Source organism: Dunckerocampus dactyliophorus, chromosome 11 (assembly GCF_027744805.1).
Source record: "Dunckerocampus dactyliophorus isolate RoL2022-P2 chromosome 11, RoL_Ddac_1.1, whole genome shotgun sequence".
Taxonomy (NCBI): Eukaryota; Metazoa; Chordata; class Actinopteri; order Syngnathiformes; family Syngnathidae; genus Dunckerocampus; species Dunckerocampus dactyliophorus.
In genome coordinates, this window is record NC_072829.1 from 19,828,904 (window position 1) to 19,851,610 (window position 22,707).

Genomic DNA, 22,707 nt, shown 5'->3' on the forward strand with positions numbered 1-22,707 from the left:
TATCCCAATAAATTGATCCTAACAGTCATAATTACACAACAAATATAGCTTATAACTATGTATACAGCCTAACATAACTTAATGCGATGTATAAAGCTATCTGTAACATTACACCCGGTCTTATTACTGGTGCAAACATATCACTCGGGGTCCTATAAGTAATTGTCCATATCCCCCCAAAAGTTCTGACTCACATTTTCGATAAACGCACACCATAAATCCACCAACTCAAATCCACAAGGGCAACAGTAGTTGAGATTCTCACTGTTTGGAGCTAGCGTCCACTTCTCTGGCGATCTAATGGGAACTGTGTGATGAGGGGACGGACCTTAACTTGATTACTGGCTGAGACTTAGTCCATATAGATGATGCATCCCAGGAGCAGGAGGGGGTTTATATGGTCTACAACCAGTTCAGACTGCTTAAAGTGATGACATTTTTTACAGCTGCCTCCAGATTTCCAATGGAAATCATTTTGGGCCTAAACATCAGGTTAATCTGGCAAAGCAGGAAGTTGTATAATCTGGGACACTGGGTGTATGTAGGTGTGGTTCCCTACTTCCACTTTAACGGTCCTAACTCTGCCATCAAATCCTGCCATGCATTGGTGATCCATCCCACAGGCCAAGCACTTGTGGTAACTGTGGGTCAATGACCATAACCACGGTACCAGGGGATAGGTTTGGGTTTTCAGAGAGCCATTTCTGCCGTGCCTGCAGGTTAGGTAAGTAGTACTGGAAGACATGCTCCCAGAAATTATCTGAAAGCACGTGGCTGTGCATCCACCTGCATCTGGTCAGCGGCTCCATGTCGGGATAGACGACCTGTGGGAGGGAGGCATCTGGCCGCCACATTTGCAGGGAATTAGGGGTAACTGGATCCAGGTCTCCTGTATCAGAGGAAACGTAGCTGAGGGGTTTCAAATTCAAAATCCCTTCAATCTCAAAGAAGACTAATCGCAGCACTTCCTCAGTGACGGACTGTGCTCCCAAAGTGACTTGCACGGCACTTTTAAGAGAGTGGATCTCCCTTTCCCAACAGCCTCCAAAATAGGGTGCATGTGGTGAGTTGAAGGTGAACTTGATCTGTTGTGGGGCCAGCTGGGTTTGGATCTCTGGCTGTAGGGCTTCAAAGGCCTCTTTCAGTTCTTGCTCTCCACCTTTAAAGTTTGTCCCTCTGACAGCAGCTCAAAGGGCTTCCCCCTGCGGGAGATGAATCGCCTGAGAGCCATGAGGAACGAGTCTGTATCGATGACAGAGAAAAGGTCAAGATAGACAGCTCTAGTCATCATACATTTGAACACAATTCCCCATCTCTTCTCTTTCCTGCGGCCCACCATGACCATATGAGAGCTAAAAGAGTCCACTCCTGTGGAATAGAAAGCCGGCTGGAACAGTCGCAATCTGGCAGGAGGGAGATACGCTATTTTTGGGATGGTCAGTTTGCCTCACCATTGCTGGCATTCAGTACATTGTCGCTGATCATGCCTAATGGCTTCTCTGTCGCACAGTATCCAATACTTTCGTCAGACCTCCGCAAACACGCGTTCTGGGCCTGTAGTTTGCTATAGACGTCTTTAATGATGAGCTTGGTAATGGCATGCTTCAGGTTAAGTACTGTAGGGTGGTAGAGAGTGGCTTGGTCAAGTCCTGTGGTGTGTCGCAAACATCCTCCAACTTTAATTACTGCTATCTAACTGTGGAGCAAGAGTGAGAAGCCGACTGTTATTTGCCACAGGTTTGTCTGCCCGCAGTAGAGCCAGTTCTTCAGGGAAGCAATCCTGCTGTACTTGTTGCAGAAGAGAGTTCTCCTTCTGGTACTCACTGACAGAGAGAGTGTCATCCGCTGATCCATGCATGTCAAGAACTGTTGCTTCTAGAAGTTCTGTAAAGGTCTTGAAATGGCTTGGGTCCGGTCCTAGGGGTCTTTGGCCTGTGAGTGTGAGGTTACAGATGATTGACTTTCTTACTTCTTCACTGTCAGTCTTTGTAGTGAGCGTTGACTCAGGCCACTCGTCTGGAGAGCTATAGAGGAAGGATGGGCCTTGATACCAGTGATGCTGTGATCCAAGCTCTGACAGTTTTTTCCCTCTGGTGATGTCATCCGCTAGGTTAAGCGCTGAGTCTACGTAATGCCATGCATCACGCTCAGTTAGATCCTGAATCTCTGCCACTCTTGTGCCAACGAAGACTTTCAACCAACATGAGTCAGACTTCAGCCAAGTTACGACAGGCGTGGAATCTGTCCATAGGATGACCTGTTGGCTGGGCAGCGATAGTTCTGTGGTGAGCACTTTAACCAGTAGGGCTCCTGTGAGTGCCACACAGAGCTCTAATTGGGGAATAGCCTGCTGCAATAGTCTGCTGCTTTCTTGGCACTGCTCGTGATCGGGTTTCAGCTGGGAGGTGGCTGATAACGGCTGGCCTGTTTATTGAGAGGTTTCTCATTTACCTCATGGAGCACAAGTAGGTGTAGGTTCTTGCATGTCTGACAGCATATTTTCAGGTTGTATTCTGAGGCACGATGAGCCCATCCACAGCACCAGCAGGCATTGTTGTCCTTAATCTAGCTGTACAGTATTTCTGAGGTGTTTGAAGTTGCTGCATGCATTGAGTGAACGCTTACTGTTGTCACAGTATGGACAGTATTTCTTTATCCTTTCTTTGGGGACTGTGTACTTGACCTCAGTGGGCTGACCTTCCGTGCCGAGGAAGATGGTTGTGATTTTTCCTGAGGACTTGAGCTCTATCCTTAGCTCATTCCTGGGCTCTCTCCTTGCCGAAGACTTTTGAGCTGTATCGGGCAGTGTCAACCTGAACTTGAATTTCAAACTCTAACCAATCCAAAAAATCGAGAATTGTGGGCATGGGGATGCGATGGGGGTGAATGAAGAGGCGGAAACTGGATCTCAGGTCATGAGGTAGCTTCTACGGCAGCCTAGACACATGTGATCCACACTGCAGCTCCACATTACCTTTCCTCCCCAACTGTTCCAACATGCTCACCTGGGAACGCACAATGGATATGCGTCAAGTGAGACGGATGGAAAAGAGACAATTCGGCCACTTTTCAAAATAAAACATTTTTAAAAAATTAAATAATATAAATTATTTTTTCTTTCTGTGCGGTCCGGTACCAAATGAGCCGCGGCCCGGTACCGGGGGTGGTCCCCGGGGGTTGGGGACCACTGGCTGACATGAACATTTTCCATCATTGCGTCCTCCAAGGAACAGGCAGGTTGTTGTACTTGGCAGGATTTAATTCAAGAAATATCCTTAGTTGTAAAACTGAGAAAGACACAAATACAAACAATAAGTACTTACAATACTAAATACTTTCACATATAAAATACAGTATATTCAGTTCCCAAAAACTAATTATCATACACCCTAGTGACATAAACATGTTAATATAACTGAGAACAGAAAAAAAACTTACGGATGAAGCCGTTTTGTGGATTTATAAAAAAAGGATGGAGCAGATTGCTGCACTGAGATGCTCACTCTGTCATGCATGCAGAAAATAGGACTTCGGGGTTTACGCTTCCCGTTATTGCTTGCTATTTTGAACCCACCACCAGATGGTACCAAAAACACATTGAAACACACTACCTTAATTCCAACACACTCCCAGCCTGGCATGTTAAAGAATATGCTACTAAATACAAAATAAGACAGAAGTATTATTATACATTTGAACATAACCATATGACTGTAACTTGTAAAGTCTGTTGACCAGGTGTTTCAACTCTGGTTCTGCCCTCAGGCAGCTGTGAGCCATGAGACGTGGCCACTCCATGAAACTGATCCATTGCTTTGCTATTGACTCAGATGCTGATGGACTTGCTGAGCCAATGTAGAAACGGATGTCGTGTTGGTGTTGTTCTCAGATAAAAGCAAAATCACTTCAGAGACAGGTCTGGAGAATATCTTTACTGTCTCATTTCTCGTCACTTTGACCTCAACTTTCCTTAAGTCCATCTTTGCTGGGAATAGCCTTCATCACGAGTCTCATTGGCCACTGATTTTGTTTCATCTGATTGTCCTTCATCAGAACTATGTCTCCCTTTTTGAGATTGGGTTTTCTTGACTGCCACTTTCTTCAGCTTTGGAGAGTGCTCAAATATTCTTGCCGCCACCTGGCCCAGAATGTCTCTGCCAAGGCCCGCACTTTCTTCTTTGGTTCTTTAGCAGATTTCCTTTTGAGAAGGTACAAACACGAGGAGGCGCTGCACCCATTTTCTACGTCAGCAGCTTGGAAGGGGTCAGAATGAGAGGAGACTCTGTGTCGGTGGAAACAGGTATTAAAGGTGTGGCATTCACAATGGCACTGACTTCTGCCAAAAAGGTGATCAGAACAGGCTGTTATTCAGATCAGGGCCAGAAAGCAACACTTTATTCGGTTCTGTTCCTTCTTTGGGTGGTGGGACAAGCTCTGCATGTCCATTGTCAAGCATTTTTTGCATGAACTTGATGAAATGGGCTTTCATGACAGGCTTTTTGTCTAGCATCCGTTGCAGTGACCTCAGATGGTTGCAAGCATAGCCTCTGTTGTTAGGGAGACATCTGCGTGCGTGGCGGATCGTGAGAGGAGCAGTCCAGCTGTTTGTCTCATTCTGGATGGAACTCTTTTTCCATTATCTGGAAGAAAGTTGGATCCTCAATTGAGTGGGCAAGCAGGTTATCATTCTCTGTTGTACAGAAAACTGTATCGCCAAATTTGTCTTTATTTGATGTCACAGGAGTACCTTGTGAGGGCTTGTGCATCAGGGAGATTTTTTCACTATCTTTGACACGGTAGCTTTCTTTCACATGTATCTGATTATCACAGGGCTTTAGGCATGTTGGTCTTCCATGGTCAAGAATGCATGTCTTTATGGTACTCACTGTTTGTCTTATAGGAACCACCTATGCACACATCTCCTATAATGACCCATCCAAAGTCAAGCCTTTGTGCAAATGGTGCGTCATGAGGGCCATTGTGCTGTTCACAAACCTGTGCTCTAATGACATCTCTTCCAAGAAACAGCAGGATGTCAGCATTTGGATCAAGTGGCGGGATTTTACTTGAAATCTGTGTTAAGTGCAGGTGGTTGTATGCTGATTCTGGTGTTGGAATCTCTGATCTGTTATTAGAGATTTCATTACATTCAATGAGTGTCTAGTGGTTAGCAATTTGGCCACACAGTCAGTCTGGAGATCGGGAAGACCTGGGTTCGATTCTCCCCTGGGCATTTCTGTGCAGAGTTTGCATGTTCTCCCCGTGCATGCATGGGTTTTCTCCGAGTACTCCGGTTTCCTCCCACATTCCAAAAACATGCATGTTAGGTTAATTGGTGACTGTAAATTGTCCATAGGTATGAATGTGAGTGTGAATGGTTGTTTGTCTGTATGTCCAGGGTGTACCCCGCCTGCCGCCCGAAGTCAGCTGGGATGGGCTCCAGCATGCCCCCGCGACCCTAATGAGGTATAGAAAATGGATGGATGGAGTGTCGGCAATGGGATGTTTTTTTCCATCTATAGACTGAACTGTGAATACAGGCGCTCTTCTGCCAGCTGCTTCCACAATCAGCACAGGTTTTGAAGGTGTAGTTCAATTCTGCTCCTCTGACGTGAAAAAAAGAATTCTGTTCAAGCCAATGACACATTGCGCTGATCATCTAAAATGGCATACATTTTTCTACACTACCTTAATTCCAACACAATGAGTGTTTTGTAGCTGCTGGACAACACTTCCTAGGTGCTGTATCTGCTGACGAAGCTGCTCAGTCTCAAGAGTAGTACGGCGTCTAAGCTGCTGTAGCTTGTGCTCACTCTGTCTTGACTGGAGGCGTAGATCCTCGTTACGCAACCGTAAGTCCTGCATTGACTCTAGGAGTACTTGCTGATGAAACTTCAACACTCGGTTCTCCTGCTGTAACCTACTGGTCCTCTGCTCCCAGCTGTCCTTAAGTTCCCAGTGTGATGGGCTGTGGCGCTCCTGACTTATTGGTGATGATGAGCGGGTGTGGCCTCTACCCCACTCATACTCCTCCTCTTCCCTTTGCTGGTAAGTTGGAGCGTGTGTTGATGTGGGCAGTGAACTTCGTCTCCTTGATTCTAGACCAGAAAGGTCATAGTCCATAAGACAAGCAGGGAGTGTAGTCTGCCTCCACACCCGCACAGTTGGTTCATCTTAATAATGTGACATTATTGACAATAGCAGGCCTGGAACCGGCTCGGAGGACTACATAAAATCGGGTGCGCTGGTGATATGCACTGTTACTATTTCTCTGGCTGGTGGATGCCCAATTCCAGGTCCGCTGAAGGATGTCCGATCAGAACAAACCAACGGTCACTTTTTTAGTTGTCCTTTATTAAGTGCCACACGATCAACACATGTTTTTCTCTCCACAAAGTAGGTGGGTGTGTCAATGTGTGTGTGGTTCTGCAATTATACAAATGCAAAGTAAATAGATGCTCTACAGATAGTTGCCATTAAACCAAATATTGAATATCAAATGAAAAGGCACAGCATTCAACATCTGTTAATTCACAATGATAGTTGGTATAAGAGATAATTGTTAACAACCAAATCAAACATACATTCAAAGCTCTATAAAGGGCACATTATTAGGCTTTACTGCTCTCTAGCGGTAAAACAATTAATGGCGGCAAATTACACACCAAATATATCTTATAATTATGTACATATACAGCCTATAATGCACCAAACAATAAAATGGAAACACGCGTCGGTTTACATAACTAAATTATGTATAAAGTGTTAGCGCAGGAAATTTTCATTGTCGAAACAAAACTCACAAAATATATATTATCCTGCCCTGTCATTTATCTTTCTTTCAATGAAATATGTATGCCTTTTTGGGTCGTTCCCATGTTTGTGTAAAATGAAAACAAAATGTAGCCAACTTTAACATAAAAAACCCATCAGAGTTCACATACAGTATCTGCATATCAGTGCTGTCTGCTCAGTATTGTTTACATCACTTGACTCATCACAGGCAATTGAATACAATATGCTTGCACTGGATTAATAATAATTAAACAAATTAAACAATTACCATTACCGTGTCTGAAAGCTGGTTGCCACTCGACTCGACCACCCGCAAGAAGAAGAAAATGCAACACCAACATACAGTCAGATGGCAGACGGAGGCACAGTGTAGCGCCTCCACAGAGTTACACAGCGTCTGACGGTCTTTTAGAACTTTATTCTGACTTGAACACATCAACGGCAGTGCAATTCTAACACCATATATGTATCTCAACTCACAAACACGTCTCTAGTTTGCTCAGCATCGGAGCAACACTTGCTCATTGCCACTAGACTACCACGAGATGCACTCACGGACACTCTGAACACCACAATAACGTTTTTATTATGCAAGTATGTGTGGTCGAAATAAACTGAATTTTCATCAGTCATTAACGTAACTCTAACTGCAGAAGTACAGTTGGCTGCATTTGGGCGGCAGAGACTCAGGAGATAGAGCGGGTTGTCCAGAAAGTGATCCTTGCTCCCTCCACCCAATTCTGTCTTGTGATGTTGTTCTGCCCCTGGGCAAGACATTTCACCCACCTTGCCTCCAGTGCTGCCCACACTGGTGTATGAATGTGAATGACTGTTTGGTGGCGGTGGTTGGAGCGGCCGTAGGCATGAATTAGCAGCCATGATTCCGTCAGACTACCCGAAGGCAGCTGTGGCTACAGATTTAGATTACCACCACCAGTGTGTGACTGGGTTCACTTTATTGTGAAGCGCTTTGGGTGCCTTGAAAAGCGCTATAGAAAATCGAATCCATTATTATTATTTAAATATGCTCGGAAATGTACAGTACACTCAAAACATGTGACTTCACCTTAAATTGCGTGCAGTCTTTGAATACAACCCCTCATTGCTCTTAATAACGCGGTCGTGATTCAAATGATGTGCTCCTGTTAAAGAGACTAGTGTTAGGCAAATATATTTTCAGACGTGTGTGGCATCTTTCAGCTTGATTTACATTTTCACTTCATTTGGAGCTGTTAATGCATGCATACTGTACATATAAAATTGTGTCCTTTCATTTATCTGTCTATTCATAAAATACAGTAGAAAAATTGGCATATTTAACACAGTTGCAAATGGTGATCAATCATAATTAATTAACTAGAAAACTGTGATTAATTAGATTAAAATGTTCAATCATTTGACAGCTCTAGTAATTTTACTGTAGTTGATTGTTGGTTCTGATTTTTTTACTGACTTTTTCACTGACTTTTTCGAGACAATAAATATGGCACTTTTTTATGACGTACATTGCATATTGCAGTGTTTGTCTTATTTTGCACAAACTGTTGATTTGTGAAATGCACCCAGCGGCATCACAGTAAAAGAAAGCATAATGTGTTTGTTACATGAGATGTGACCTGACATTAGTTTTAGGGAAGAACTGTTCTCAACATCAGCATTGGTCGATATCTGTAGCGGTAATGAAGTGCTGGACAATATTGGTATATATATTGGTAAACAGTCGGCATCGAGGCAATGATTACGACTTCTTCTTTGCTACAAGCAACACAGTTGCGGTTGATAATGTGCTGGATACTGTGGTTGAGTGTAAAAGTGCAATTTGGATCCTGTGGCAGAAAGTCATTGAGACGAAATAAATTCCTCTAGCCACATTTTTATGTGTGCATGTACTGTACCTAAGTTTCTTGGAAAACAGTGGTGTAGTTTGTGGGTAATCCTGCTAACTAAATTACTCAAAAACAAATCAACAGACTAAGTAGTAACATTATTAAAAAGAGGCAGGCGATAAAAAACTGTTTTGTCCTTGCAGTCTTGCCTGTGCTGCTGGTGCTACGGAACGTCTCCTTTGGATGAGCGGGGATCAGGGGCAGGATGGAAGGGCTCCTGCCACGTCAATGGACTAGACCGCTCCAGCTCCCGTTCCAGTCAGAAATACACCAGCTCTTCGTAAACACACACACGCATTCCGTACTTCATTTCCTCCCAAAACCCTTGTTCCCATCAGCACTGAAAATGGACGAGATATCAGATCCAGTGGAGCGAGGTATAAGTCTTTAAGTTTTCAACAGGACTCACACTGGACTGAAAGACACAAAAGGATCAGCCCGAACTGATGAATGAAATCACAGGACTGTACCTGCAGACGGACGACTCCGAGGCTACATTCCACGGGGAGGCTCAGTGGACGCTAAATCTGTCTGTACAGTATTATTTCCATCCAAATTACAGCCTTCGATATATTATATACTGTACAAGTATATTTAGCTACAGTATTTGTATAAATAACAATCGCTGAAGCTTCAATACCTCGGAGAGAAAGACAGGAGGGAACATATTGCCCTGAGTTACATGAATGCAAACCGCAGCATATCCAACAACTGATCTCAGTGCGCACGCGCCTTGATAACGTCTTAACAGAGGAAATGTGGAGAGCTGAACATCAGATGTCACGCTGCTTTAAGTCAAGTGATATTGACCTATACCACATCATTGCCATTTTGTGACACAGTATGTTATTTTGTTTATTCTACATGTTGTAAGAAGCTCGTGTTCCAACTATGTTAAAAAAAAAAAAAGCCAATCTCATGACCACATGAGGGCTTTTGTTTTGCAAGTCAAAGGCTGGTTCTCTTGTGGTGATCAGTTATTATTTTCACGTCACGCCTGGAAATTGTTAATTGTGAGAGATGGTATGTTTGTAACACGTACGTTTTCTTTATACCTCTTTATGAAGCATATTTTTATACATTAGTATTTCAGAATTCTGTCATATGTAGTGCGTCAACTGGAAGTCAAGTTTAAGATCTCCTGGATTTCTAAGGAGAGATATAGGATATCATAATGTGAAAGATAGTATATACAGATGTAGCAAGACCTTCCCGCAAGTGCTCAACATACACTATGTGGACAAAAGTATTAGGTAACCTGACCATTATACAGGAACTATTAACTATAACAGATTCCACTCTTCTCAGAAAACTTTCTGCAAGATGTTGAAATGTAGCATTTTCTTGTCCAACATTCATGAGGTCAGATGCCACTGTTATGGCTAACAGTCTGCTCTTACGGACTTTACTTTGTGCACTGGGGCACAGTCATGCCGGAGCAGGAAAGGGCCCAAACTGTATCCACAAAGATGGACACATAGAAGGAAGAATCAATGGTCCACTAATGAATTAATTTGCCTTTTGAAGAGGTTTTAGTCCAACTAGTGTGTCAAGTGTTCAAAATGTCATTACCTTATTTTCCGGACTAGAAGTTGCACTTTTTTTCATGGTTTGGCTGGTCCTGCGGCTTATACTCCGGAGCGACTTATATATGTTTTTTTTTTCACACTGACAGCCACGAGAGGGCTCTCTAGGCTTGTATCTTGTATCTACCAGTATCTACTACTCCAGCACCACTGAAAATTTACAATGTAAACAGCTTATAAAGACAACTGAGAAGGACGGAACGCAAACATTTTACAGATTACAAGATGCAAGTAGTGAAATATGCAGCCGAAAACTGTAATTCGAGCAGCAGAAAGTACTGGCGAAAAGCGGAGGATACTGAAACTGCAATGAAGAAAACAAAAAAAAGCTAAAAGCAAGATGGCCACAGCTAGAGAAACAAGTTCACAAATGGGTGCTTGAACAACGTGCGGCCGGGAGAGTCTTGTCAACAGTGCAGTTAGGTCTCCACGCCCAGGTATAGGTATATACGAATATAGGTGACTCTGCAGGTTGTTTAGGCTATAGTGATTCAAATAACTATATGTTACGTTAACATACCACCTATTCACATTGCATTAACAGACGCCTATTTAGCCTGTTCTCCATTTTATTGTTATTAATATAACTTGCCTTTCAAGATGATGTTCTTGGTCTCTGATTTAATCAAATAAATTTCCCCCAAATAATGCGACTTATAGTCCAGTGCGACTTATATATGTTTTTTTTCTTCTTCATTGTGCATTTTTGGCTGGTGCACCTTATACTCTGGAGCGACTTCTAGTCGGGAAAATACAGTAATCATAAGTGCCGTTTGTACTTGAATGTGACTGGCAGGTTTGACCTACAGCAGGCTTTTCCACAGTGCAACTCATTGTATAGCCATAGTAATCGCACTTGGAGAAACATATTACCTTTGCTTGCTTTCAAGAAAAACAGTTATAGAATCAAAAGTATTTAATGGTGGCCGCTTTTGGCACATGCCGATGTAGAGGCATATGATAAATGTGTATCATCTGGTGAGTTATTATGCTGTCATTTTATCTTTTCGCCTACATTATTGAGCAAATGCATTTCTCACACATTTGTCACAGAAATAGATCTTGCTGGATCAGCTGATCATGCAAAATGTGACTCATCAACTCAAGAGCAAAGAGTTTCAGAGCAAATCCACCCCCAGACTGTGTGCAAGAAAGGTCCAAGCAGCTTTGGAAGCTACATTACTGAGGGAGGAAGAAATAAAAAGGACAAAGTTCAATACGATGTCAGGACTGATCAGCATTTAGATTGTATGTATTTATAAACAGTCTGCAGTAATAAATATATATTTTATATCATCTGTTTTTTTGAGTTATTGTCTTTCGGGATAGATTGAGTTCTTGCAAATTATAGCTCATGAAGTTTGTTGTCTCGGGCCAGTGACAAATGAGCCATGTGGCGCAGATAGCCCCTGGGCCGCACTTTGGACAACCCTGCTTTTGTGGCTCTTTGTGGGGTTTCGTCGCACATCGTCTCTGTGAGCAAACCACAACTCTATTTGGCTTGATGGCTTCCGTGCTTGTTGCTTGCAGGGCGGGTGTGTGGCGTGCCCCGGCACCTCCAGGTTTTAGGGACTGGGCTCAGGATGGCAGGGTGCGTGCCAGGAGAGCGACAAGGCATACGGGGGTGTTCAGGGGTCAAAATGCGTGCTTGTTGATCACTCTCCGGGCAGGAGGGGCACTGATGTGATGATGCATTTATTTTACCAAATATTTTTGGGATCAACCAGCAAAGTCCCAAAGATTGACTGGTCGATCGTGATAAACAGTTTGGTGACCCCTATTCTAAGTAGATCCGCAAGTAGAAACAGAAGTTCAAAAGGTAACAGTTAAAACTCCACTTAAACAATTACTTCACGCTCTGTTCTTTGCTTTTGAATGGTTACTCTTGGTTTGCATTTGACGTCTGAGAAATATCAACAACGCATGTGAAATTGGTGCAAAGTCATCATACTGTAGCTTTTCTTGCAACTACAGGCTACCAACAAACACACTATGTAAGTATAGTTACGCAACAGAATCAAATACAACCAAGCTAAATCATGTTTAAACGTGATTTAGCTTGGTTTTTTTTCATTCATAATTGCTCTTAAGCTTGGGTTATGCTTGACACATGTACGTGCCGCGCAGAAATGAGTCGTGCAGAATCAGGCAGACAACTTTTGCAGTATTTACAGTCAGTGTGTCATGTCCCCGCTGTTAGCCCATATTTTCCCAGATGATAGGGTGCAGTCTATGGCATTTAACTCAATTCAATTCGTACAACAATACACCCTAGTAGAAGCAGAAAGCGTTGTGTACAACATGGTGACGAGCATGAACTTAAACAATTCTCTGTGTTTGATAAAGGACGATAGCCAACACATCTCTTTCAGAATTGGTGTATAGTAGTAATGTACAGTTATGACATTGCAAATTTTGAAAACAGTCACAATGACTGCCTCGGGAGTTCTAGTGTTAATGAGCAACCTGTATTAACATTAAACCGCACGTCCCTGCCAAGCTATCATATCTGATAATGTGAACAGCTTTGTTTGAAATCTGTGTTTGCCCTTGTTTTTTGGGCATTTTAAGGCACTAATGTCCGGGCACATCTTTAAATTGGAGTCTGCTCTTCTCAGAACAACGCAGGGACTAAAACGCCCGAGCAGATGTGGTATTTATGGATGATATCAAACCCAATAAACCAGCCACAGTCCTCAGGTAAAACATTTAAAAGTTCTGTTATTTCTTCCTAACACGCACTTAAATATAGAAACACTCAATATTATGTCCTGCGACGAGCTGGCCCCAGGGTATACGCTAAGGCCCAAAGTTAGTCCACTGTAACGATACCCCCACTGACTGTCTGAGAGAGATTTTATTCAAAGTCATTGTATGTTGTTAAATATGCTCTGTTGGCAATGCAGTAGATATATAGCACATGCATTAAAAATTGGGAAGCAGACAGTGATGTGGTCCATACCAGGGCATGTAGTCATGCCCAAATTTAGCAATGATTTTAAAAGTCTTTCTGTCACTCTATCAACGGTCACTGGGCCACTGCATTATTGTAGTACTTTTACACAATACACATAATTTGGTAATGAATTAGTTTAAGAACACAAAAAATCTGAGGAGCCACTTGGGAACCTAAGAAGAGCCAAAAGAATCGGCTCGCTACAAAGAGCTGAAATTTCCATCACTAATAAACGCACTTAGCCGGCTCCGACTCTTCCAGTTCGACAATGGAGCAGTCTAAGCTAGCTGTCAATCAGGTGAGAGAGAGGTCACGGGTGCGGGGTTTCCTGGACAGCAACCAATCACACGCAGCTCTGTGCTTCTTGCTGGGGTCCCGCCTCCAAACTGCCAAAAATTCTTTTCTCACAGGCGCGTAGAAAAACAAAAAAGCAAGAGTGAAAAGAGGGGAGTAGAAAAACACCACACGCGCGTGACATGTAATATGGCACTATGTAGAGATGGTGGTCATTAAATCTGTACACGTGGGGCATACAAAGTGCGCGTGGAGACTATTATACTCATGTGTGAATTGAAACAATCTGCTCGTACATATTTTTTTCACGCCTCTCGACTTTTGACGCATTTCTGACACTATAACAAGCATTTTACCTCAGGTTCCTGTGTCGTTCTGTTTTTGGAATCACTTGTGCTGGTTTTTTAACATCCTTTCTTTGGAATTTGTCTCCAGGTATAGATAGAAATTTAAAATATAGCAATTTTTTTTATCCATACGAAGGAGGCATACTTTAAATGTATTGAAATTGTAAGGCATCTTTCTTCGGCTATCATTTGAGTATCTCATTACCGGGTTCCAAGTGTCCTGGTTTTCGGTAATCAAAATATGGTCACCCTAATACGGACATTCAGTTTCAGTACATTTTGTCTATGAGCAGCTGCAAAATTGCTAAGGCAAGCATCTCTTTGAAATGCACACAGGAAAGTCTTGCTCCATATAACCAGTGTTGGCTGCTTCCTTTTAAAAAGTAAATATTGTTACTTTCCCAAAAATGTAATTGAATTAGTCACAGAATTTCTCTTTCATAAATGTAGTTACCGGTATTTATCAGTGAAAGTAATTATTGTAATTATTATCAAATATGTAAAAGAATTGGGATTTATCTTTGTAGTGTAGTTTGATGACATTTAGAGTTACTCACAACCGACACAGACAAACACTTCGCTCTGGGACATCGTGTGCACTTCACATGTATATTCATGCCTTTAACATGTGTGACGTTGAAGTAGCTCCTGTACTTCCTGACATTAAACCCTTTAAATCGACAGACTGCTTCGGACTGTTGCTTGCATCTCGTTCTCGTGTGGTCGTGTCGCATTGAGGTTTGTAAAAACACCCTCCTACCAGAACCCTGTTAACTGACTGGCTTACCATGAAATTCTACTGTACCTTAAGCCAATCACTCATTTTCATCAGCTTTCGCGTCTGTCACCCCTCCCACTTCACCAAAGCAGGACAATCAGAAAAAACACAACATTTTTGCGGCTCCTTTCCTATACATTGGCTGATCGAGGCGGCGAGTGGATATAAGCTGTTAGATATCCGTGCAAAGTAACGTACCACATTTCACTGTCGGTAACGGTAACAGCGTTGTAATGTTTTAAATTGGAAAACAGTAAAGGCTTTAGTAATGGCATCATATTTTAACACCATTACTCCCAACACTACATATAATGTTTGTCTGAGGGGTACAGCGGGAGATTCGTTACTGGTTGGACGCTAACAGGAGACATCTTATGGCCCACTTGGAGGTGGCTCTGTCCAGCCTTGGCTTCACTACTCAGGACGTCCATCCTCAATGATGCGACTACATAACATGTCTGTCGAGGCAAATCAGCTCAACACATGGAAATGTTGCAGGGCCGAGAGGCAAACGCTCAAGAAAAATGTTACAGCAAATGAACAGAAAAAGGACGTTGAATTCTTGTTCCCTTTTGAAAACATCAAATAAACAGTGACAGTTATTCCCAAGTCCCTCTGTGCCCTTGCACGCAGCAAACAGACAGACATGATTAACGCCAAATAACCCCATTATTTACACTTCACTCGCCTCATTCGTTTTCCCCGTCTTGGCTGCACAGTACAAAAATTCCCTCAGACCACATTCTTCTGCTAATTAGTGACGCTGAACTTCAAAAGTTTCCTACAGATGTGAAACACCTCTGCAGAAAAGACAGATGCAAGCAATTTGGTGCCGCACGGTTCCCTCAAAAAAATTGATACATGAGCACTCACGACAATAAATATCGCAGAATGTCAGTCTTAGGGGAGTGGAAGGAGGGAAAATGAGTTGACAATGAACATCTGTGTTCTTAAGTTTAATGTCATGTTTTTACTCCACATGCCAACAATTTAAGATGAAATACGAAAATGTAATTTGCTCACAAAAACAGAGCCTGTACAAATGTTGGAATGCGCCATGGCTTATGTACAATGCATATGTATAAAACCATATAAATAACATATTCACAGGAAGATATGACAAAGTCATTTTGCAAGATGATCTTTTTTCACTCCATGGGTTGTTCCTGCTTCTCTTGGAACTCGTTTACTTTTGCCTTGAGTAGAAGAAAAGAACATTTCAGTTGTGACTTGGAATTAAAACTGACAGGTTGTTTCTCTAACCCTAACCCCACTGAAACAGACAGTTAGAATCGCATGTGTCCCATAACATTAGTGTTTAAATACACATCCATTTATTTGTGGCGGCACACTACAAGCCAATACATTTGGCAATTCTGGTTCGCCCTCGCTCATAAACTCATTTAAATGAAGCTGTCCGTGATGTCCGTACAGTAGGTGGCTCCACTTCTTCACACATCTCTTACACACCTGGTCTGCCAGGGAATAAGAAGATGTTGCACGAGGGTTCAATGTTGCCAACTTATAATGGTTAGTTTCAGTCGCACAAGCGCAAGTCAGAGGCAAACTTTGGCTTGCATATGAAAATGCCCTTTATTTGTAGCTATCGGCTTAGCAGAGGGGGCACACGGTGGCCTGGTTGGCCACACAGCCAGAAGATGTGCGTTGAAATCTCCGTTGTCTGTTGCGCGTTCTCCCCGAGTGTGCGTAGGTTTTCTCCGGGTACTCCAGTTTCCAAAAGCATGCATGTTAGGTTAATTAGCGACTAACATGTCCATACGTATGAATGTGAGAGTAAACGGCTGTTTGTCTATATGTGCCCTGCGATTGCACCCAAAGTCAGCTGGGATAGGCTCCAGCATGCCCCCGCGACACCAATTAGGATAAAGCAGCACAGAAAATGAATGAATGAGCTTATTACACCGCACAAAGGACCAAGAGGTCACTAGCCCAAATATCCACCACACCCATGGTGTGAACAACAGAATATTTGTTGTAATTTTCAAAGTCGAAATATTAAAGGCTAATAATTAATGCCAATCGATTAAAATATTTACTGTAATCGTAATTAATTGCATGTTGTTCACTCATAATCACAATTAATCGCAGATCGAAACTTTTAATTTCCTTTCTGTTTTTCCAACAGCCTGTTGTGGCACTATTTCATCCTGGAAATTTACTTGAAATTGATAAATATATTGATCATTTTAAGGGTTGTTTTGTTGTATTTTTCATATGTAACGCAGTAGGGAACACAGCAAGCGCACACAGCAAACGCACACCCTTAGTGAACGATGGAGTGGTGGGAAGCTTTCTGGTGCATGAGTGCCAGGCTTAGGATAACCATGCCAGAATGATGGATGCATGAAAACACCTGAGACATTTAAACTGATATTTTGACATCTCTCTCATCAGACAGAGGAGTGCAGATGCTGTCATCGCATGCAATTACTTGATTAATGGATTCCAATACCTCTATTGGCATGCTTTGCTGCTGACACATGAAAACAACACCCACAGCTTGCTTGTAATATCCTCAAAGGGTGCCGTCATGGCAACAGTGTTTTCAGAACAACATTCTTTACCAAGAAGAAGAGGAGTAGGAAACGTGTGTTTAGGTTTGTGGCTGGGAAAAACTCCCACATACCAATGTTAAGCCTTAAATTATCATCCATCACATCTTCTTTATGTTCACTGACGATTATGTCATGGCAAATCTATACTTAGTATTGTCCCTAGAGAAGATATAATAAAATGGTTGCTGAAATGTAAGGGGTTAACTGGGAGATACTGTAAATGTGGTGTGCCTAACACAAGGTCCGATGAATTATAAAATTGTTGAGAGAAAGAATTGAAGATTTGTTTAAGTAGACCCCGCTTGTCTCCAGATGGCAGTTGGGAAACTGCTGATTTTTTTTTTTTTTTTTTTACTCTTACCTCAAAGGTGTTGAGAACATGTTGACAAACATCACAGAGCTCATTTAGGCCCCTCCTAAGAGGCTCAATGGCTGGAGTTCCATCTGAAAAAGAACAAACATAAAAACAGCATGGCACACGTAAGGAAAGAACTCTACCACCAACTATCCGCACTAGTGAAACACACATTTTGGAAACCGGTACTCTATCTTTGATGGTTTTAACACTGCTCTGAAAACAGCTGTGGGAAAGAAATTTTGTGTTTTTGGTGTTTAGTGCTGCCATATTGGGATTGTTGGAGAGCAAATATTTTAAGCATGTGAGTGCTAATAAACAATAAGAAATCATTCCCTCTCACTCATTTTGACCGATTTGTATTGCTGAAAAACAAATGGCATGCTTGCAAGCTCTTCATCGCGTGATACAGCGCAACCGGGACTTGGAAGTATAATTTGTGAAACATGACAGCGGTCACTTATTCAAGAACAAAATGAGGAAGTAATCTGTCTGTCTTGACAACTTTATGTCTAATTAATTACCCATTCAGCGGGTGTCTTTCAGGGTCTCTGAGGACATGAGAAGTTGAGAAATGATGCTTTCAAGTGACTAAGGGTCCCTACACGATCTCCGGCCTGTTTTAATGAAAAAAACACAATATCACTGCACAGGGCTAGCTTGATACAGTATTGTTCTTAACTTTTTCCTTTGATAACCAGAAAACTGTCTCAGACGAAAGTGTGTTCCCCCTAAAAAAGTCGAACAGTGTGGAAAATCAAGTAGGAAAAAGAAAAACACATATCCAAGTGACCTCAGTTACTTTAAAACTTTGCAGTTAAAACATCATTCAAAACTTTTGAATTGTTATCCAAGAATAATGCCTGGAATGTTTAAAAATCAGTGGGAATTTTGCATGATATAAAAGTGTCATTGAATATCCTCCTCTGACCCCGGTCAGGGGTCGCCACAGCAAGCCAATCACAATCACATCAACTGTTTTGGCTTCATATAGAATATCCTGGCAGGGAATCAAACCCACACCCTCTGCCATGAAAGGCAGCCGTGTGTACCATTTCCACCAGCAGGGGTCTGATCAAATATACATTAGGAGTGTGATGAAAGATCTCTACAGGTGGTTGTCACGTTACGTACGAGTTCTGTTCCGAGACTGTGATGTACAGCAGAGCTGGGAGAAAGTCAGTGTTTTGCAAATCTCAAGTCTTTTTAATCCCAACTCTTGAGTCATGTCTCAAGTAAAGAAGTGAAAGTCATGGCTCAAGTCAAAACAAGACAGGTCGAGTCAAGTCCATAGTCATAGGCTTGAGGTTTGAGTCCTTACAAGTCACAAGCACTGTTTATAAAATAAAGTTTATTATCTTAATATAACATAATACAAAGTGATGAGCAAAATACTGTGTAAGCCACTAGTTTAAAAAAAATAAAAACAACAATGATAACAATCTATGGCTATTTTTTACAATCATTTTGATAAGTTCTGTGTGCATATTTAGCTTACCTGTTTCATTTGAACTTTATCTGCTCACATGAAAGTGTCCATCTTTTTGCACTTTGATTGTGCACCAAATTGTATGTTCTATTAAAGAACACACTTCAAATAAGCTCTGCTAATTTTATATTAGCTACTTATATACATAACAAGGACATTAGTTTGTCAGAAGCACACATGCAACACACTAACGTCACATTATTTATTTATTTATTCACCTTTAACGTCGCAATTGACTTCAGCTAACTTAATTTCAGTGTTTCAGTTTCGTAAAATGGTAAGATAGTTTCCCAAAGCATTAGCGCACAACAGGCATCAGGCCAACTTACCGTTCTTTGTGCAACGTTAAGTGCCGAACAAATTCGAAGTTGGCATTTCTCCGTCTGCTATTGTCATGCTGCAGGTTGTGCAAGCGGCAATTCGTTTTTCTTCGTCATGACCTCATAATTTGCGAATGCAAATGAAAAAATGATCCTCGGTAGCACATTGGCACCGCATTTTAAAGGGATAATTTGGATTTTTTGACATGAAGTTGTATGACATCCCCATCAGCATTGTAGTCCAATAACAGCGACTTACCCTCCACTTGGTCTCCCAAGTGCAGTTCTGGTCGGATTTTGGTGATTAAGAATGTAGTTCCGCTTAGTTGCTGGAGACATTTAAGTAAAGAGTTTGGCTTCTTCAAACAATGTGCGTTCAAAACATTAATACATTTGCATCACAAAAATGCCTTCTTTAAAAAAAAAAACAAAAAAAACTGTCGCTTGTGCCTTCATGTGTATGGGATGAACACACTCACAGTAAGACCACTCTTCTTCCGCAACGGAGCGTCGCGGCCATCTTCTTTACGTATGTGCTCCACAGCGGAAGAAGATGCGAGTGTCTTCATCCCATACATACGAATGCACAGGTGACAGTGCGCAGGGATACGGCGAGCGTTTTGTCAGGTCAGATTTTTTTTGAGAAGGCATTTTTGTGATGCAAATGTATTAATCTTGTGAACGCATATTGTTTTGAGAAGCCAAACTCTGTACTTAAAATGTCCCCAGCAACTAAATGGAACTACGTTCTTCACGGACTACACTGCGGGTGGGGATGTCATACAACTTCATGTCACAAAAATCGGAACTATCCCTTTCAACACTGCCACTCTCCAGCAGTTTGGCGGTGACAGAATGTAATCCACACTCTCGTTGTTTGTTCTTAAACCTGATTGGATGTTAATAGATCCATTCAATGAGGCATATTCTGTGGGAAAATGTGTTGTCTTGCTGGAAATGACATAATCAATTGAATACTTTGAATGGGTACACATAGTACTCAACACACTCATTGAAAATCTCAAGTATTTTCAATTTTTCTACACCAGACGGTCCTAACCAGAACTTCACGCTCACTCCAATGCTTTCTCAACTATTATGGTCCATTTCTGGATGAATTTCTGTTGTTTGTTATATTATGCCTGCTCATTGTATTGAAGTCTTTTGCTGGAACACTCAAGGAGATGCTTGTTCACATTTTTAAAGACACCATTCGTCTCGTCAGATCGGCGAACTTTGTGGGACAAATGTTACTGCCCCACAGATGGAAATAAAAGGTCAAAAACCTACAAGACGTTCGACTGTGGAAAAGTGTGCCAAGTAGAGATGGGGGAAATAATTGATTACACGATGCATCGCAATGCGGACATTGCCTCTCGCTCAAAAAGACGTATTAATATGTTGTTGGGATCGGGCGTTCGGGATTACAACGAGTTCGGTATTCTTTAATCAAGGAGTTAATGAGCATCCGCTTGTTTTTCATTTAGGAGATTGTCACCCATCCATCCATCTTCTATGCCACTTATCCTCACCAGGGTCACGAGTATGTCAACAAAAATATCTCCGATCCACCCATTTTTACCGCCTCACATTACAGTACAATGATGGCAAGAATAGCGTGGATTAGACAAGGCTTATGCTTCCTGCTGCCTAAGAGGTAATTGTTCGTGAGGTCAAGAGCTCAAGGCCAAGGATGCTCAAATAAGTCATTGCTAAGGCCAACAACAAGCTATCTCAGTTTTTCACAGATCATCCATGTGATGGGTGGAATGCGTGTGGTAAATGACAGCCTCAGGACTGCGTGTGTTACTTGATCAAGTGATATGTTTACAAGGAATATGGCAACTCTCTTGCTATGTTGCACATCTGCTCAAACAAACAAAACATGAAAGACAAAAGCCCCGTCTCCACCGCAGAAACTTTATCCCAGAATTAGAAACTTTACCCCAGAATTAGAAACTTTACCCCTCTAACTATGTGCGCTTGGACTGTGGGACCCAAATTAAGTTCCGTGCCGTTATCAGGCCATTTCAGGTACCATCACGACATTCATAGCACTGATTGTATGATTACTTTGAAGATTTTCTTTCATCAGCCGCGTTTGAAAAGTCTCGACCACTTGACTACTTGACTAATAGCGTTCCGCTTTGCACACATTTTTATTTGCATGTGTTTGTATTGCACAATAAACCTCTCAGGCAAAGCGGGTTTATGTCTATTCCTGCAGATAACTTGTAATTCTAAATTGGATCTTTTAACTGTGCAAACGAAAAACACAAAGGACCACGGGAACTTTTTTGGTAGTCTGTTGTGTTTTTTGTCAAATTTCCTGTGCATTTGGTGGAAAAGGGGCAAAATATTTTACCTTTTGTCTGAATTCGAAAGTTAATCTTGCTTTCAGATGGATGTGTGATGGTGTAGCCGCAGAACTCAACACACTCACTGGTGTAGATAAAGAATGGAAAAAGTGAGATTATCGACAATTTTGGGTGTAAATTGGCAGGACATCTTCCAAAAATACTGACTTTTTCATGATCATGTATCGCAGGGAGTTTCCCAGGGTATGGTCTTCATCATGCATCACAAATGTGACGGAGCCCTCATCTGCCCCATCAACCTGGACCTAAAACACATCACCAATACATATGATTACATTTGCTACACTAGCGCTGGTGTTCCCTATCAATATTGCCGCCTAGTGGGGAAAGCTACGAAAGTCAGGCAAAGGGTCAATAAGTAATTTAAGTTGCTACAGTTCAATCACTAGTTACATTTCTATATCTAAAGTGTGGAACGACAGTGGAACTAAAAAGTGGAGCATATTTTACCACATAACGTCCCACGTGTAATAACGCAGCGAGCAGCAGCAGCTATGTTGCTAGTTGAGTAGATTACAGTGAACGCCATCGATTATCTACTTAAGATGCCTGTTCGTTGTTTGTTCTCATTTAATAAAATGACAAGTTCAGCCTTTATTCAATAATTATGCTTCTTACCATCTCTAGGACTCGCTTTTTCTCGCCTTCCGCAGCCATGCTGTCTATGAAGTTGTCCGCGTCCCTCAGCTGCCTCTAGCTGAAAATTTTGTGAACTGAAACCCGTCTTTTTGTCTGACAGGCAAAGCTAAAGAAATTTACCCTCCATTAAAAAAAAACAACATAAAAAAACACCCAGTCGTTTCAGTCGTTTAATCTCTATAATTATATATCAATGTGAATTTTGATTAAGGCAAAATAAAATGACTCAGAAAAACGCGCACATTTTGATCCAAATATTAATTTTGATCCAAATGCTAGACACCAGTAAAAAAATATATTGTTTACTG

At 41.9% G+C, this 22,707-nt stretch overlaps 2 protein-coding genes across 2 annotated transcripts in view; one reads left to right on the top strand and one right to left on the bottom strand.

Moving 5' to 3' along the window:
• The window catches only part of LOC129189740 (endothelin receptor type B-like), a 28,986-nt gene extending 14,187 nt beyond the window's left edge, over positions 1-14,799 (top strand). Inside the window, exon 8 of the mRNA XM_054791739.1 lies at positions 8,825-14,799. Coding sequence (XP_054647714.1) covers positions 8,825-8,965 — 141 coding nt within the window. The 3' untranslated portion in view covers positions 8,966-14,799. The remainder of the gene's footprint in view (positions 1-8,824) is intronic.
• Positions 14,040-22,521, bottom strand: polr1d (RNA polymerase I and III subunit D). The gene is made up of 5 exons (XM_054791741.1): positions 22,379-22,521; positions 21,908-22,005; positions 21,748-21,824; positions 17,580-17,662; positions 14,040-15,838 (listed from the first exon to the last, which is right to left on the bottom strand). The coding sequence occupies exons 1-5, from the start codon at positions 22,415-22,417 to the stop codon at positions 15,791-15,793; spliced, it is 345 nt and encodes a 114-aa protein (XP_054647716.1). The 5' UTR covers positions 22,418-22,521; the 3' UTR covers positions 14,040-15,790.
• Positions 22,522-22,707: the final 186 nt, after the last annotated feature.

Excerpts from the sequence above, each read along its gene's own strand:
- polr1d (XM_054791741.1), bottom strand. The coding sequence starts at position 22,417 with ATGGCTGCGGAAGGCGAGAAAAAGCGAGTCCTAGAGATG. Across the intron at positions 21,825-21,907 it reads CGATACATGATCATGAAAAA|TGAGTGTGTTGAGTTCTGCG; the intron begins GTCAGTATTTTT and ends TATCTACACCAG. Across the intron at positions 17,663-21,747 it reads CTTTCGAATTCAGACAAAAG|ATGGAACTCCAGCCATTGAG; the intron begins GTAAAATATTTT and ends GTTCTTTTTCAG.